The sequence below is a fragment of the Phyllostomus discolor genome, chromosome 8, assembly GCF_004126475.2.
Source record: "Phyllostomus discolor isolate MPI-MPIP mPhyDis1 chromosome 8, mPhyDis1.pri.v3, whole genome shotgun sequence".
NCBI classification, from domain to species: domain Eukaryota; kingdom Metazoa; phylum Chordata; class Mammalia; order Chiroptera; family Phyllostomidae; genus Phyllostomus; species Phyllostomus discolor.
This window is the reverse complement of record NC_040910.2, coordinates 148,919-164,693: the sequence shown is the minus strand read 5'-3', so window position 1 is coordinate 164,693 and position 15,775 is coordinate 148,919. Positions and strand designations below refer to the sequence as shown.

General features: G+C 49.3%; 1 protein-coding gene across 6 annotated transcripts in view; it reads right to left on the bottom strand.

Moving 5' to 3' along the window:
* Positions 1-10,966: 10,966 nt before the first annotated feature.
* ALPK1 (alpha kinase 1) overlaps positions 10,967-15,775 on the bottom strand; it is a 56,006-nt gene continuing 51,197 nt past the window's right edge. For 5 of the 6 annotated variants that reach the window (XM_036031707.1, XM_036031708.1, XM_036031705.1 and 2 more), the window contains one exon: positions 10,967-15,368. In XM_036031707.1, the coding sequence (XP_035887600.1) occupies positions 15,148-15,368 (221 nt within the window). In that variant the 3' untranslated portion in view covers positions 10,967-15,147. The remainder of the gene's footprint in view (positions 15,369-15,775) is intronic. The other variant, XM_036031706.1, reaches the window with a different exon arrangement.

The window sequence follows — 15,775 nt, the reverse complement described above, 5'->3', positions numbered from 1 at the left end:
TGGAGGAAAAGGGAAGGGGGGGTTGCTTCATGCATTATTTATCTCGACCTTTTAGGGGACAGGGAACTCCCCTTTCTTTCAAGAGATTAAAAATAAATCAACAGACTGAAAACCTAAGCAGACACGGAGCTCTTTGGGGATCAGCCACACACGTGTTCCCCTCTATTTATTATAAAGAAAAATTCCATGGGAAAAGTATGTATTTTTTGTATATTCTACAGAGTTTATTCTAGTATGTATTTACCTCTTGAAAAAAATGAGAAAATTGTTCTTGTGATTGAACTATAAATAAAATATCTAATTTTCATAATAATGGTCTGTAGTATTATAACTTTTTCCTGCTTGTGTGGTTTTCAGAAGAGTAAGTTGTATTTTAAGAAGAGAAAAGTAACCTGTGTTTTCGTCAATGTTTGTATGTTAGAATCTCACTAATGCGTGAGGTCCGAGAAATCACAAGGAGCTGAATTATATTGGAAATGCTGGCACTGAGTGTAACTCTCAGCACAAACAAAACTTGGCTTTTACTAAATCAAAAAATTGTTTTTAAAATCTTGTTTCTGAGCAAACAAGACTAGTTAAAAAGGGGGGATAATTAAGTCATGGTAATCTTCAAAGTTCCGAAACCCTGACTTTAAAAATTAGTGAAGGTGAAATTTCTTGGTGGAGCGTGTAGAAATTTGTTTTTTACACTTAACCCCCGGAGTTTCAAGGGCCATGTGTAAGCTGCAGGGATTTGGTGGTGATTTCCAAGGGCCCCTTCCAGCACCTGTGAGAAACGACTATAAAGTCCTTATTGAAAGCTGATTCGCTTTCATCCCTTTTAACAAGCTTGTTGGTCTGAAAAGCAAACTCCCATAGAAAAGAAAATATTCGGAGTGCGCTGAAAGAACAGCTCAGCTTTCCAATCATCTTTGTTAAAATTTACGTAGTCAAAACTTCTTCAAAGAGAAAGTGAAAATGTTTTCCTAATCTCCAAGATACATAATTCTAAATCTTGCGCCTCCATCTCCAAAGCACAGATAAATGACCTTTGCGTGGCCTTGGGTCGAGGATGACCAAGGAAGGCTGGCCACATTTTAGGCTGGAGCCCCTTGAGGGAGGGTATCCATGACAACACAAGCTAAAGTAAAACACGTCTGCAAAGAAAAGTTGGTTGTTAAGCTTCCCCTGCCCCGTGAGGTTCCCGTCTTCTTGTGGTTTGGGCCAAACCCTCCCCTTGCACAAAGCTACGGGCACGTTTCCTGAGATGCGTCTCCGAAACCCCTCTTGCCCACACATGTGGAAAATGTGAAGGGTTTAATGTCTATGTCACTCCACTTTTCTTTTGAGTCAAAGGTGGAACCACCCCAGGGCCTGCTTGCTTTCCACAGCTGGGCGTGAGAGAGGCCTCGTGGAACATGCCTTCTCCTTTAGAGATTGCCGTCTTGTTAACCGATGGGAGGAGACAGTGTTTCTCTCACCTTCACTGACGGTTCTGGTGTTTAAAAAGCCAAACTACCAAGCAAAGCAACTGTAGTGCGAGAGTTTTGAAACATCCGCGTTTCAAAGCTGAACAGCTCTTTTGGGTGAGGTGGCCCCCGGGCGCCGTTGGAAACTCGCGGGGGAAGCGGCTCCTGGCCCAGGCCTGTGGCCGCAGCCCCCGGGCGGAGCGACTCTTCTGGGACGAACGGCGACACGGAGGACCCCGGGGACCCCCCCGCCGCCGACGGAAGTCCCGCAGCCACCTCGGCCGTTTCTCCGGCGCCAGAGCCCCGTCCGGCGGAGCTCACAGGTAGGTCCCCAGACTCGCGGCGGCAGCACGTGCCACCGGCCACCTGCGCGCGGACCGTGGCGTCCGCACCCGGAGCGGGCGTCGTCCTACCGTAAACTGGCGCCGTTACCCGGGTGGCGCCCTTTTCGCGGCGGCTGAGATGATGTTTCGGCCGCGCGCGCGCTGCCCCCACCCGCACCCCGCAGCGTCCTGCCCCCGCCCGACCGCGTCCCCCCCCCGTTCCCCGGCGGCGACCAGCCGGGCCCGTCTGCTCCCTGCGCCCCACCTCCGGCCGCTCGCTGACGACTCGCTTCTAACGCGGCCGCCGAGGAGTGGCCGCCCGGGTGGCCGGGCCCTCGCTGCGCCGCGGCGGGTTCTGAGCTCGGGCCCGCGTCCCGCGGCAGCGACCGTGCTCGCGCGTCCCGCGGGCCTGGCCCTCGTTCGGGCTCACTTCTCCCTCCGCAGACGTCACATCGGTCCGCCCGGGGAAGGATGTACCCGCGAGGGGGAGGGGCGGCGAGGTCCGGGCGCCCTGGTCCCGATGGCCGCGCACCCTCCGTCGGCGGCCCTGGCCGGTGTCACCTCGGGCGCGCACACCTGGCGCCCCGGGCCGCGCCTCCGCGGGTCCCGCTGGTTCAATGAGGCCGCAGCCCGGGTCGCGCCGGCGCTGGGCCCGGAAGCCCGAAAGTCCTGGCGTCGGGTCCCAGGAGGAAGACGTGTGAACTCGGGGACTCTGGGTGAGACCGGCGACACGCAGCTCCGCGCTCCGGGTCGCTGCAAGTGGTCTGCGAGGCTCGTTGTGTGACGAACAGTCCCCTCCACTTTATTTTTCGTAAAAAGTGGGTGTTCGCACAATCACCGCCCTGGGCACCGAGGCAGCAGCGCGGATTTGCGGGGAGGTCAGCTGTCGCCTCTTTTAAGGGCCCACTTTAACGATTAAACTTAAGGGATGTTCCCCAAAGGGAGGGGCGGCAGGCGCAGGCTGTCCGCTCTCCGACCCGAGACTCTGCGCGCTGCCCGAAGCCGGGGTCGGTGCGCGTCCTGGGGGCTCGGAGCTGAGGGGCTGCTGCAGCCGGGGAAGTCCGGGCCCAGCACCGCACCCGGGAGGTTTCAGAGGGTCCCCGCGTCTGGGACCGGAGCAGGACAACCGCGTGGCCGGGCGCCGGCTGGGTGACGGGGTGAGCGCCGCTGCCAGTGACTGTTGGTCCGCGGTGCCGGCGTCGCGGGAGCCGGGAGAAGAGAGGAGGGCCTCGGCCACACACCCGCTTCAACAGCCGCGCCAGCGCGACAAGGACTAGGCAGCCTGGGCCACTGACGGGGAACCGGACGGAAGGGTGGGACAGGACAGGCGCCAGGGACCTGAGCACCAGGGAGTCGGGGACGCAGAGAGGAGGCGGCCCCGAAGTGCCAGGCAGACTGTGGGGGTTCCCCCGGTGACCTACAAAGTCGGGGTCAGCTCGTTATCTATGCTGTTTTCACTGATCTTTCGTTTTACTGTTCAAGGCAATAACTGTGAGCATTAGGTTTTCTTCATACCCAGCGTCTGGCAAAAATCAAATTTCTTAAGAAATAGAAAGACTTGGGATCCAAGATTCCTCCTGATGGAAACACAGGTCACAGTGTTCGTTTTGGATGGGTTCACCTGTGCGGGTGGACATCGTGTGGTGCGTGTATTCCAAAGGCCCCAGAGACAAAGAGTGAAAGTTATTTCAAAGGACACTCGTCCCCTGGGGCGACCCAGGGTCCGGTATTCATCTGCTCTGGTCCTGTTGCTTTTGGGCGGACCGGGGGCGCACCTGGAGCCAGTAAACGAGGGAGCAAAGAACGACACCTCTGCCCCAGCTCACAGGGCGGAAAACAGCTAAGGGAAAGCCCATGAGAATGGAGGCAGGACCCTTCCAAACAGGCGGAGGGAGACCTGGCGCCAGTTCCCATGGCAGCAGCTGGCCATAAAGCCTAATTCCTTGTGACAAAGAGGTCATCTTCCTTTTCAGATGAGCTTGTGGTCCTCTGCGCATTGTATTTGCCCATAAAGGCTTCTCTGCGGTGCCAGGGCTCTGCAGGGACTCGCAGTGGGAGGTGGGGTGGGCGGTGGCTCCTGCCTCCCTGGCATGAGAACAGCGGAGCAGCCAGACCAGAACCGGGTGACGGGCGGCCCTGACACCGTCATCACTTCCTTCCCACAAGGCGCGATCTTGCTCTGCGTTGAAATGGTTTTAAAATGAGGGCTCCTGAGGTACCTTTGCCGGTAATTTGATTTTGCTTTTTTTTTCAACCTTTTACTTCTACTGAATCACCACATACAAGCCAATGCAAGAACATGGATTCATTGTGAGGACATGATTAATTTATTTCCTTGCCTTAGTTTCCAGATAATTCTGGAAAAGAAATCAAATGAGGTAGGCCTTAAACACCTGTGAAACTGCCCTGGCGACTGTGGCTCAGTGTATTGAGCACCAGCCTGCAAACCAAAGGGTCATGAGTTTGATTCCCAGTCAGGACACAGGCCTGGGTTGCTAGCCAGGTCCCCAGTAGGGGGCATGAGAGGGGGCAACCACACATTGATGTTTCTCTCTTCCTCCCTTCCCCTCTCTCTAAAAATAAAAGAAAATCTTTAATAAAAACACCTGTGCAACTATGGGGAGGGAAGTCTAATCACAAACTTAAGCAAGTATTGTATTGATACATTACTACTCCTTTCATATCACAGTGTCTAGAATGGTCAACGTGTTTTCTTGAATCAAACTGTGTAAACTAAAATATCTTCCTTCACTCTCAAAATCCCAGGGCAGCCGCTTAGAAGTGGACAAGGGAGAAAGTATGACTTACCTGGCAGAGTGAGAGAGCAGCTCTGGAGTCTTGGGTTCAAGTCCACATTTCTCTTGGATCTCAGGAGATTAGTTCACTCCTACAGACACCAGGCCTGTGCCCAGCAGCTCTCCAGTGGGATGATCGCTGGCCGCTGCCCTGGACACTCTTGGCCTTGTCTGCAGACCTGCATGTCCATCTGACCACAGCCTCAGTCTGGGACGTTCCAGAAAGGGCACAGCGCAAAATGAGTTTCGTGTGTGTGTGTGTGTGTGTGTGTGTGTGAGCAAACAACTCTACAAGGATTTCAGTTCTACTTGAGTGGAGCTGGTCAGGAATCATAGCTGACATTGCTGTCCTATGCTGGGGAAGGTTTTCTAGGCTTCCCAGAGCGTTTTCAGAGCACAGCGGTTCTGGGCTGCTGAGGGGCTGGCCAGGGGTGCCCGACCTGCCGTCCCGGTGGTCTGAGTCTCTTGGACCCTCCGCACAGCAAGTGAGGTGGTGATGACACACTAGACAGCAGGCGGGAGCCAGTCCCGATGACGCCACATCGGTCTTGGCCTTCCTGTAACCGCTGCTCCTGTCTCTTCCCCCAAAGGGGAGCAACGTTCAATCTTATTCAGTAGCCCTCTTTTCCTACCCCAGCGAAACCAGGGGTGTTACGAGATCTGGGACAAGGAGGCATCATAAATAGATAGCATCACGACTGTTTTTCATGGCACACTTTTGAATTTTAGGAATTTCGCTAGCATGTTGGAAGGGATTGGCAGTCTGTGAGCAAAACGGAACAAGGCGGCCCCAGTCCCCCCACTTGGGACCCTCACTGTGTTTCCCAGAATCCGTAACGTCGGCAGCCTCGGGCAGCTGTCCTCCCACCTGGCACTGCCGTGAGAGCGGAACAGGCCTTGTGCTGATGGTGCCCCCGCATACACAAGGCAACGCACATGCGTGTTCCAGTAGACATGCTTCGCGTTGTTCCTACATGTCTCTGCCACTCTTACTCAAAGCCTGTCACTTAATTTCATTGAACTGCCTATTGTGGATTGTCCCCCACCCTCTGCCAGCATCTGAGGTTCCCACCCACGGGTCTTCCACAGGCCCCTGGAGGCCAAAGTATCAAAGCTTCTTGGGTTTCTGAGCGGCCACGTGAAGAGCAGTGGTCCCGTGAGACACCCAGTGGGTGCTGCCTGAGGGAGAAAGCCTTGGGAGTTACTGTATTTTCTGGACCATAAGGTTTTAGAGGAGGAAAATAGGCAAACAAAATTTTTTCAAGCAAAAAATGTGGTAAAACATTTAATGACACAAATAACATTTCACCAATGGAAATGTAAAACTACATTCAGACTATAAGATACACCCCCCTTTCCTCCCAAATATGGGGGGTGCATCTTATAATCTGAAAAATACTGTAAAAGCCACTAAGATTTGATGATTGTCAGTATATGACTGCGCTCAAATTAATATGGGTCTGTCTTTATCTGAGGACTATATAACTTATAACTTTGTAGCAGAAAAAGTCTTACAACCAACTGAAACTTGGTGCTTCACCTCTGAGAAGTATGAAGATTCTGTTATAAATACCCTTTTTATTTGTATTCATTAGCTATGTAACAAAACTTTAATGCCTTGAAGTCTGCAGCCACCCTAAGAGTGATTTCTAAGGCAATCATTGTCATCGTCTTTGAGTGTACAGTTCAGTAGTGCTAAGTACACCCAAGCACTGGGCAGCCAGTCTCCAGAACTTTTCAGGGGAAAAACTGGAACTCCGCACCCCTGAAACAACCACCCCTTCCCCTCCCCGAACCCTGGGCACCACCAGCCTTCTGTCGCTGTGAATTTGGGGGCCTTGCTTACTTTATGTAGCAACAGGTGTTATTTTTAAAGCATGAAGTGTCCATGTGCCCATTTTTCTCTATGTCAAAAATAGATGGAAAAACCAAACATTTAGTTGCCTTTTATAACTGTGTCTTTGAAAATGGAAGCTGGGCACTGGTCAGGTGGCTCAGGTGGTTGGGACATTGTCCTGTGCACCAAAAGGTCGCAGGTTCGATTGCCGGTCAGGGCTCATGTCTAGGTTGTGGGTTCCATCTGGGTTGGGGCACGGTACAGGAGGCAACTGACCGACGTCTCTTTTTACCTCCCTCTCTCCCTTCTTCCCACTCTAAGATCAATGGATGTGTCCTTGGCTGAGGATTAAAATAAAGTAAAAATGGGAGCTGGAGGCTGGAGGAAGCAGCCGGCTGTCCCTCACCTGGGACAGCAGTCACACTGACATCTGAGACACGCTGGGTGCTTGAATCTGGTCTCATTTTTTGTTCAGCGCCGTGCTGAGCAGAAGCTCATAATTCTAGGTGGGGGAGAAAAGCAAACTTCTAAAAAAGATTTTTAAAGCCTTTAAAGAACAGTTTAAGCTGCTTCGAGGCAGACGATGACTCTTTCTGTGATGCAGAGACTCCCATCCCCTCATCGCCCTCCACTGTAAGGAGTCTCTGATCTGGGCATCCCCAGTCCATCTACACATCACACAAGTAATTTAAAGTTGTCCTTCTTAGCGGGGAAAACAGATTAAGTCTCAGCTCCCCATGAATAGCTCTGCTCTATCCTTTTTAATAAAGAAGAGTTAGACTGGACCAGTGCCGATGGCATATTTACCTTCATGAGCCAAAAAAAAAAAAAAAAGAAAAAAAGAAAAAAAAGTTAATTACTGCTCGGAGCAAGTTAGTCCGGCTGTCCTGAGCTGCCTTTTATTACTTGCTCCCTTCATTAGTTTCCCTCCCTGGGTTGGCTGCTAATAGCTGCCTGGGCGCACAGGCTCAAAGCTGCATCTGTGCCCTGAGCAGAGAAGCGGGACCCTAGCCAAGGGGGTGGAGCCGGGGCAGAGCGGCTATTTGCACTTCAGCTCCTGTTAACAGGACGCCTGGCTTGCCCAAGGAGCACTGAGGTCGTGGAGTGTGGCGGCTGGCGGGGCACCCAGTGTGGCATGCCGGTTGGGAGTCATGCTGGCCCCTGGGAGCAGGGTGCCCCTGTCATCGGCCAGAGAGATGCCTTTTCTCAAAGGCCATTGGCTGCACCACTGGGTCACTGAACCCTGTGGAACAGGAGTCCCAGCCTTCTGGCAAGTTGAGAAAAGTTTTACTTCTCAGAAAAGTCAGTGTTTGGCTGAAGACACTGTTGCCTGTACCATAGGATAGTTGATAGTTTGATTAAAAACTGTGTGGAGAGGAAAAAAATAGCGTCTCTCTGTGGAAATCTGAATAAGTTACTTAGAGGTTCTGAACTCTTCTTTATTGATGTATAATTGATATGTAACATTGTATGAGTTTCGGAGGCACAACATACTGACTCCATACAGGCACAACTCAGAGGTGCTCCGGGTTCACTTCCAGACCCCTGCAATAGAGCAAATACGACAATAAAGCAAGTCACATGAATTTTTTATTTCCCAGAGCATATAAACGTTGTTTATACTATACTACAGTCTATTCAATGTACAATAGCACTATGTCTAAAATACAATGTATGTGATTTAATTTAAAAATACTTTATTGCTAAAAATGCTGATCGTCCTCTACGCCTTCTGTGAGTTGTCATCTTTTTGCTGGTGGAGGATCGGCCTTGATGTTGGTGGCTGCTCAATGATGAGGGTGGCTGCTGGCAGCTGGGGTGGATGTGGCAGTTTCTTAAATAGAACAACAATGACCTTTGCTCTGTTGGTTGACTCTTACTCTCAGAAAGATCCTTCTATAACTCGGGATGCTGTTTGACAGCATTTTACCCACAGCTGGGCTCCTTTCAGAATTGGAGTCAGTCCTCTCAAACCCAACAGCTGTTTCATCAACTCAGTTTGGGGAATATTCTAAATCCTTTGTTGTCATTTCAACAAGTTTCACAGCATCTTCACAATAAGTAGATTCCATCTCAAGAAGCCATTGGCTCATCCACAAGCAACTCCTCATCCATTCAAGCTTTATCCTGAGATTGTAGTGATTCGGTCCCATCTTCAGGCTCCACTTCTAATTCCAGTTCTCTTGCTGCAGTTACTTCTTTACTGAAGTCTTGAGCCCCTCAAAGTCATTCATGAGGGTTGGAATCACCTTTACCCAAACTCCTGTTAAGTTGCTATGTTGGCCCTGGCTGGGTAGGTCAGTTGGTTGGAGCATCATCCTCATACACCAAGGTGGTAGGTTCGATCCCTGCTCGGGGCGCATGCACGAGTTAACCAATGAATGTGTAAATGGATGGAGCAATGTGGCAACGTTTTTCTGTCTTCCTCTCTCTCTTTAAAACCAATAAATTTAAAAAATGGTTGCTATGTTGACCTCTTAACACAAATCATGAGTGTTCTTAATGACATCTGGAATGGTGAATTCTTTCCCCAGGTTTTCAATGGACTTTGCCCAGATCTATCAAATGAGTCATTATCTGTGGCAGCTACAGCCTTACAAAATGTATTTTCTTAAATAATAAGACTTGAAAGTCAAAATTACTCCTTTATCCATGGACTGCCAAATAAATATTATGTTAAGCAGGCATGAAACCAACATTAATCTCGTTGTCCATCAGAGCTCTTGGGTGACCAGGTGCCTTGTCAGAGAGCAGCTGTATTTTGAAAGGAAACTTTTCTTCTGAGCAGTAGTCCTCAGCAGTGGACTTGAAACATTCAGTGATCTGTGTGGTAGACAGCTGTGTGGTCATCCAGGCTTCACTGTCCATTTGTAGAGCACAGGCAGGTAGACAGAGCATCATTCCTAAGGGCCCCAGGATTTCCAGATGGTAAGTGAGCACTGGCTTCAGCCTGAAGTCACAGCTACATTCGCTCCTCACAGGAGAGCCAGCCTGTGCCTGACGCTGGGAAGCTGGCACCTCTCCTCTCTGGCTGCAAAGGTCCTAGATGGCATCTTCTCCCAATACAAGACTGTTTTGCCTGCATTGGAAATCTTCTTTAGTTCAGCTGCCTTTATGAATCACCTTAGCTAGATCTTCTATATCACTTGCTGCTTCACCTTGAACGTTATGTTGTGTTGTGTTATGTTATGGAAATGGCTTCTTTCCTTCTAACTTTCAACTAACCTTTGCCAGCTTCAGACTATTCTGCAGTTTCCTCGCCTCTCTCTAATTCTTTAGGGTGAAACTATTAGTCTTCTTTTAACCCTCGGGTAGCGGTACAAAGGAATGACTCTGAACCCTGATTGCTGTGGCTCAGTGAGCTGGGCATTGTTCCCACAAACCAAAAGGTCATCTGTTCAGTTCCTGGTCAGGGCACAGTCCTGGGTTGCTGTTCAGGTCACCAGTTGGGTGTGCAAGAGGCAACCAATCACTGTTTTTCTTGCATATCAATGTTTCTCTCCCTCTGTCTCTCCCTCCCTTCCCCTCTCTCTACAAATAAATAAAATCTTTTTAAAAAGAATAATTCCGAGATGAAGAAAAAAACAGGAAGCAAGAGCAGTGTTTGGTTACAGGAAGCTTAAGGGCCTCATTCACTTGTGGGATGTGCCCGTAATCTCAGTAATGCTCCCCCGGTCTGGCCAAAGGAGGAGGCGCGCTCTGTAGCTCATGACACTTGAAAAACAGCCTTTTTGTTGCCCTTAGAACACCTGGTTTCTGAGCCGAGACCAATCATAGGCCTGCTTTGTGTCTTCTTTTTAAAATAGTTTGTGCTTTATGTGAAGCAGATTATGAGACAATGCATATAATGTAGGTTAGCAACATTTATCAATCATCTTTAAAAATCAGGTCGCGGATGCATTCTGGCGGCACAGGAAGAGAGCCCTGCTGGAGGAAAGAACTGTCCTTGTCACTGGAGGCCAAGGGCCGAAGGGGGCCACTTTCTCCAGAGTTGTCACATTGACAGATACATAAAATAATGATCAAACTCAACATCAACACAACACTGGGGACAGTTTTTTTGTTTGTTTTTTTTTTTTACCAATTTTAATCTGTGAACCAAAAACAGTTTAATTGTGTTAATTAAATAAGCACCAAAATAAAAATCACAGGAAACAAGGGACTGGCTGTAAGTAAATAGTGAAGCACTTGAGCATTTTCACTTTTTCTCCAGACCAAAAAAAAAGACAAATAACAAACAAACAAACAAACAAACAAACAAACAAAAAGCCTGTCCACCCAGGAGCTAATCCATTTTCCACACTCATTACCATTCAGATGAGTCTTTTGAAAAACAAAGATGTCGGCACAGCTCTCTCCAGTGTCTGAGAACGCCTTTCTTATTCGGCTCCACAAATAAAGAGGGCCCTCTGGATCTAATTAAGAGATTTTTCACCTGCCGTCATTCATTCACGCGGCTTGCAGACATGCATGGAACACGTGCAGGGTGCAGGGCGCGATGTGAGACACTGTATCGCACCAAGCGTGGTGCACAATGGGCCAATCATAAAACTGCACTCTCAATTCATCTTGTGAGTTTTAATGATTCAGTTCGCTCATTCAACAAGGCCTCACTGACAGCCGGGGGCCGGGCTGGCCCTGGGGCTGACACACTGAACTAGGTCCCCGCTGTCACGTGCTCCCAAGCTAATGGGGAGGCAGACACATAAACAAGTAATTACTGTGCGATTGAGGCCCTGCCACAGAAATTTGTGACAGTGTAAGGAAGCCTCTGTGTGTGATTGAGTGTGTGTGCACGTGTGTCTGTGTGCACGAGCACGTGTGTGTATCTGTGCATGAGCCTCTGTGTGCAGGCCTAGGGTGGAAAGGTGGGTGTGTCTTCTCACTTGTTCCCTCCATCCCACAGCTGAGAGGGACACCAAGGGTCAGTTCTACTTAAAGTTGTGGACAGGGGCCTTTGCAGCTGAGAAGCAGCCACCTGGTCTGGATTTTTAAAAGGTCCCCCCCACCACCAAAAAAGTGGGTGTATTTCCTTAAAGGTCACACTGTTGCATTTAGACTTAGGTGCTGGTGGCTCTCTGAACCTTACTTCTTTTCATAAACATATTGTTAGGGTTGAAAGAAAAAATAACTCTAGGGTTATTTTGCAGGGACAAAGGGAACCCATTTTCAGCAGAAGGGAATAGATAATCTTTTCAAAGGAAATACCCTAATAAATATGCAAACCTTAGCAGTCTCTTCTCTTTCAGCAGGTGCATGAGTCAGCTGTATTAGACAATGAAATCCTTCCTGAAAACAGTATTTTCTTAATAGCTGGGTTGATTTTCAAAATTATAAAACATTAATTTTCTTCAAGAATCAGTTCATCTTTTAGTATCTGAGATCCAATCTGGGTCGCAGATGTTCTGAGCACAGCATTTTTCGTGTCTCTTCAAAAACTGCCAAGGAAATGAAACAGTTGATGTCCACCACATGACCAAGCACTTAATTCCTACTGATCTGTACTTTATTTAATTCTTAAAGTTATTGGTGACAAAGACTGGCCTTCTTCTGACATCGAGGGCAAGTTGGCACTGTCGGTATCCTAATCATCAACTGCTGTGCAGCCACGGCCAACCACAAGAGGCTGCTGGCCCCTGCAGGGTGCACTTGTCCCCTAACCGCCCCCCCCCCCCCCCCCCCCCCCCGTCTGTGTCCCTCTGGTGACCCAGAGGGGAACGTAGTGGAGCTGATACTTGGCGATGCACTTTCAGAGAAGCCAAGTTTAATCCACCTTGCCATGAGATCCTGTCGTCTTGAGAGGCTTGCGGGTGGTGCTTTCTGCGTGTGTGTCCTTGCTCAGCTTAGACAGCGCAGAGGCCACACCGTGGGGACTCTGGGACGTGAGGGGCAGGAGGGGTGGGCGGACCAGTCTGGCGGGAGATTGTGAGTTGCACAGAGCTGTGGTGCTCTCTCTAATACCCAGGTCAGTCGAAGCCCTAGGACTTTGGCATTTCAAATTTCCTTTGTTGGAACAATCTGTGGCTTTGCATTTTTGCAAAGGCCCCTGGGCCCCATCGCTCTGAACATTTACATGCATTGAGAGTCTTCCTTGTGTTTCTGTGCTGGGCAAGCAGGCCGCAGGCTCAGAGGCTGTGTGCTGGCCTGGCCGGCCCGGCTCTGACACAAATATGCCCTGGAGGCCGGGAAGGGTGCAGCTGGCCAGAGGCTCCTGTCCCTGGGTCCTGTGCCCGCTGATGCAGGTGGCTCAGGGACCTCGGTCTGGCCCAAGGGGACACTGCAGATGCCCCAGGTGCCCTGCCCAGAGGGAAGGCTCACTACTGAGAGCCAGTCGCTGTGGGTCCTTCTGCTATTTGGACAAGACAATGTCAAATGTCTAACAAAAGTGTTTCTACAGCCCCTGGTTGTTTTGGTGATTTGTATAGGAAGTGGAGGATGACTCTGTCGTCGTGCTGCGTGAGCAACGTGCACACGGCCCACGGCTGCCCTGTGCTGTGACGGGACGTTTAGGGAACGCACAGGCAGTGAGAGGGGGTGTGTTTGAAGATTCAGTTAAAGGTAACAGAGCACTCTTTGATTCTAAATCCCTCTCACTAGAAAAATGGCCTGTACTTTAAGAGAGAATTTGCAGTGTCACAATATGCACCAAATATAAATAATGAAGACATTTCTGATAATAGCACTGCCTCAAGTCCACCAGAACCTGAAAGGAATCGAGATTCTTTCTCTGTTGTCTGTATCTTTCCCAGTGTCTAAATGGCAAAACACAAACTGAACTTTTACATTATTTTAAGTTTTAAAAAATATTTAATTAGAAAGATATGTTCTTACAATAATTTTAATTAATGTATTTACTTAATATAAAATTAAACACTATGTTTGTATTTTTCTTCTTGCTTTTGAAAATCAGTTCTAAAAACAGCACATGCCCTAGAGATTCAATGATTTAAAAAATACTATTTTCTGTAATATGATAAACATTTGCTTTGGCTTGGTAAGTTAAAGGCTACACCCCCAGCTTGCACTGTAAGCTCATCTCTGTAGGAGATTCATGCAGGATTTTATTACTGTGTGGACCACACCACGGGTTACCATGTTAGAAACTTGATACTGTAGCAGCAGGACCCCTGATGCCCCTCAGGAAATGCATCACCATGTCTCTGTCACCTGTAGCCAGACCGGGAAGGGGCGGCCATACCTGGGGATGACCTTGCACCTCCCAGGCAGGTGGGTTCTGCTTTGTGCCGTGGTCTGTGGGGGAGATAGGTAAATGGAAAATAACATCCTGGGTAAGTTTTCTTGTAAAATTCTGTTTTCCACCTTCCCAGCTTCTGTAAGGCTCCCCTGCCTGTGAGGGGAGCCCTTTGTCTGGGCCGCACAACAAGATAACCCACTTAATCTTCTGGGAGCACGTGAGTTGCCAAGTGCCGTTTAATCTGCAGAACACTGGGGCAGCGCCCTGTCACAGGCTGGCCTGACTTTTCCATGAGAAAGTGGCTCCCTGGGCCAATGATGGATTGCTCGTTCTCTTTAAACAACAGCCAAGATGGCGAAGGCCCCGGGGGGACAGGCCGAGTGCGGTGGGAATGGGCAGATCCGACGCCGTTCAAGTTCACCTGACAAAGCCACTGCTCTGAGAAAGGATTATTCACACTGGCTTTATGTGCTGAAAGCCCGAGCTCCTGGCACAGCTGCGAAGCTTGCTCACGCGCCGCTTATGCACCATAACAAAGAGATTTGTTTTTCTCTCACCACCCCCCACCCCACTTCACACCTAGTCTGCGTGGAGGAGTCTGTGTGTGCAGACGGCTGAGACGAGCTTTGCCTCCCACGAGAACAGTGCCCGACCTCCCGACATCCAAGGAACACAACCAGTCTCCTCCTGTCTAACTCCACCTCTGGAAGTTAGCTATTTAAATACCGCCCTCTCACAACTCCACAGGCAAAAGATTAAAATACAAAGTCATCTATTTAGTTCAATTTAGAAAAGTGTAATGGAATTTTTGTAAAAAAACCACTTGAAAATTTCCCAGTATCAACTTTGCTATCAGAAAGAAATATGAAAGACCAGAGAAGGAAATTAGAAATGTTAAAGACATCACTTCCCTGATGGTACCGAACACCCAGCTCACGTGGAAAATCCCTGCTTGTCCCCAGGTGCTGTTTTGTCGTTGGTTTCTCATCCCACTTTCAGGGGACAGGCTGACCGAGGGGGAGCGGCCCCCGTCAGCACCGCCAGCATGAGTCCCCCCAGCCCGTGGACAGTGTGCCCTTCATGGTCACCTGGCCCGGGTCCGTTTCATTAATGCAAGATGGAGATTTCCCAATTCTGTCATTGCTTTATGCCCTGTTTGCAAAGAGCTTATAACCATGAATTGAGTTTCAATTTTAAGTCACTTTTTTGCATCTTTTGATATTATAGTATGATTTCTTCCCTTTATTTCGTTAATAAGGTAATTTTTCCCATTTCTTTAAGAAACTGGTTAGTACGGGTTCTTCAAGGAGCCAATCCTAAGAAGGGATCAGACACACGGGACATGTATTGGGGGAAAGGACTGTGAGGGAAGAACAGTGGTTGTGTCAGAAGCAGGGAGCCTCCATAGGCCTCACACTGTCATTCAATGTGGGCCTGGAACTGACTGACACTCACCAGCTCCCCTCACAAGTCACGGCCCAGACCCAGCCCCCTTGGACCAGGCTTTGCGAGCCCCACGTACCTGCAGGAGAGAGCTCGCCTCATGCCGTCAGCCCCCGACCTGCGCCGCCCGAGGCTGGTTTGGGCCCTCAGCCGACGGCCTGGTCAGAGACAGACGACGGCAAATCTCATTGCAGGCCACATGCTGGTGGTTGAAGAAGTAAGAAATGCCCCGTCTTCCAAAGTTGGCAGCGACGCCTTTCTGGTCAGCAGAGTGGATCTGGGGGTCTGTCAGGTAGATGAGCCCCTTCCCGTCACCAGTCACCCAGCCTGGAGGGAGCGAGCAGGCCTGAGGGCAGGGTCTGCTGTGCGTGTCAGCAGAGCCTCTCAGGGAAACTGTCTGAGCTCAGACACGTACGACGCGGTCACCCTGCGTTCTACATTTAATGCATTTCCACTGGGGGATTTCGTACTACAAAGTCCAATTACTGTTTTTAAGAAGAAAGAATTGAATATTGGATAATTAAATTCATCATATATGACACACCCAAACCACCGATTTTCAAGGAATTACAGAGCAATAAAAGGTACTTACGTAAGTACAAAAAATCACAATATTGAATGGTTTTCTCATAATTTCCACATTTCTTTAGTGCCTTATTCATGAATTTGTATATTAATTTGCTTAACAAACATTTATTGAGTGCACACAGTGTACGAAACACTGGTTCGGGTGC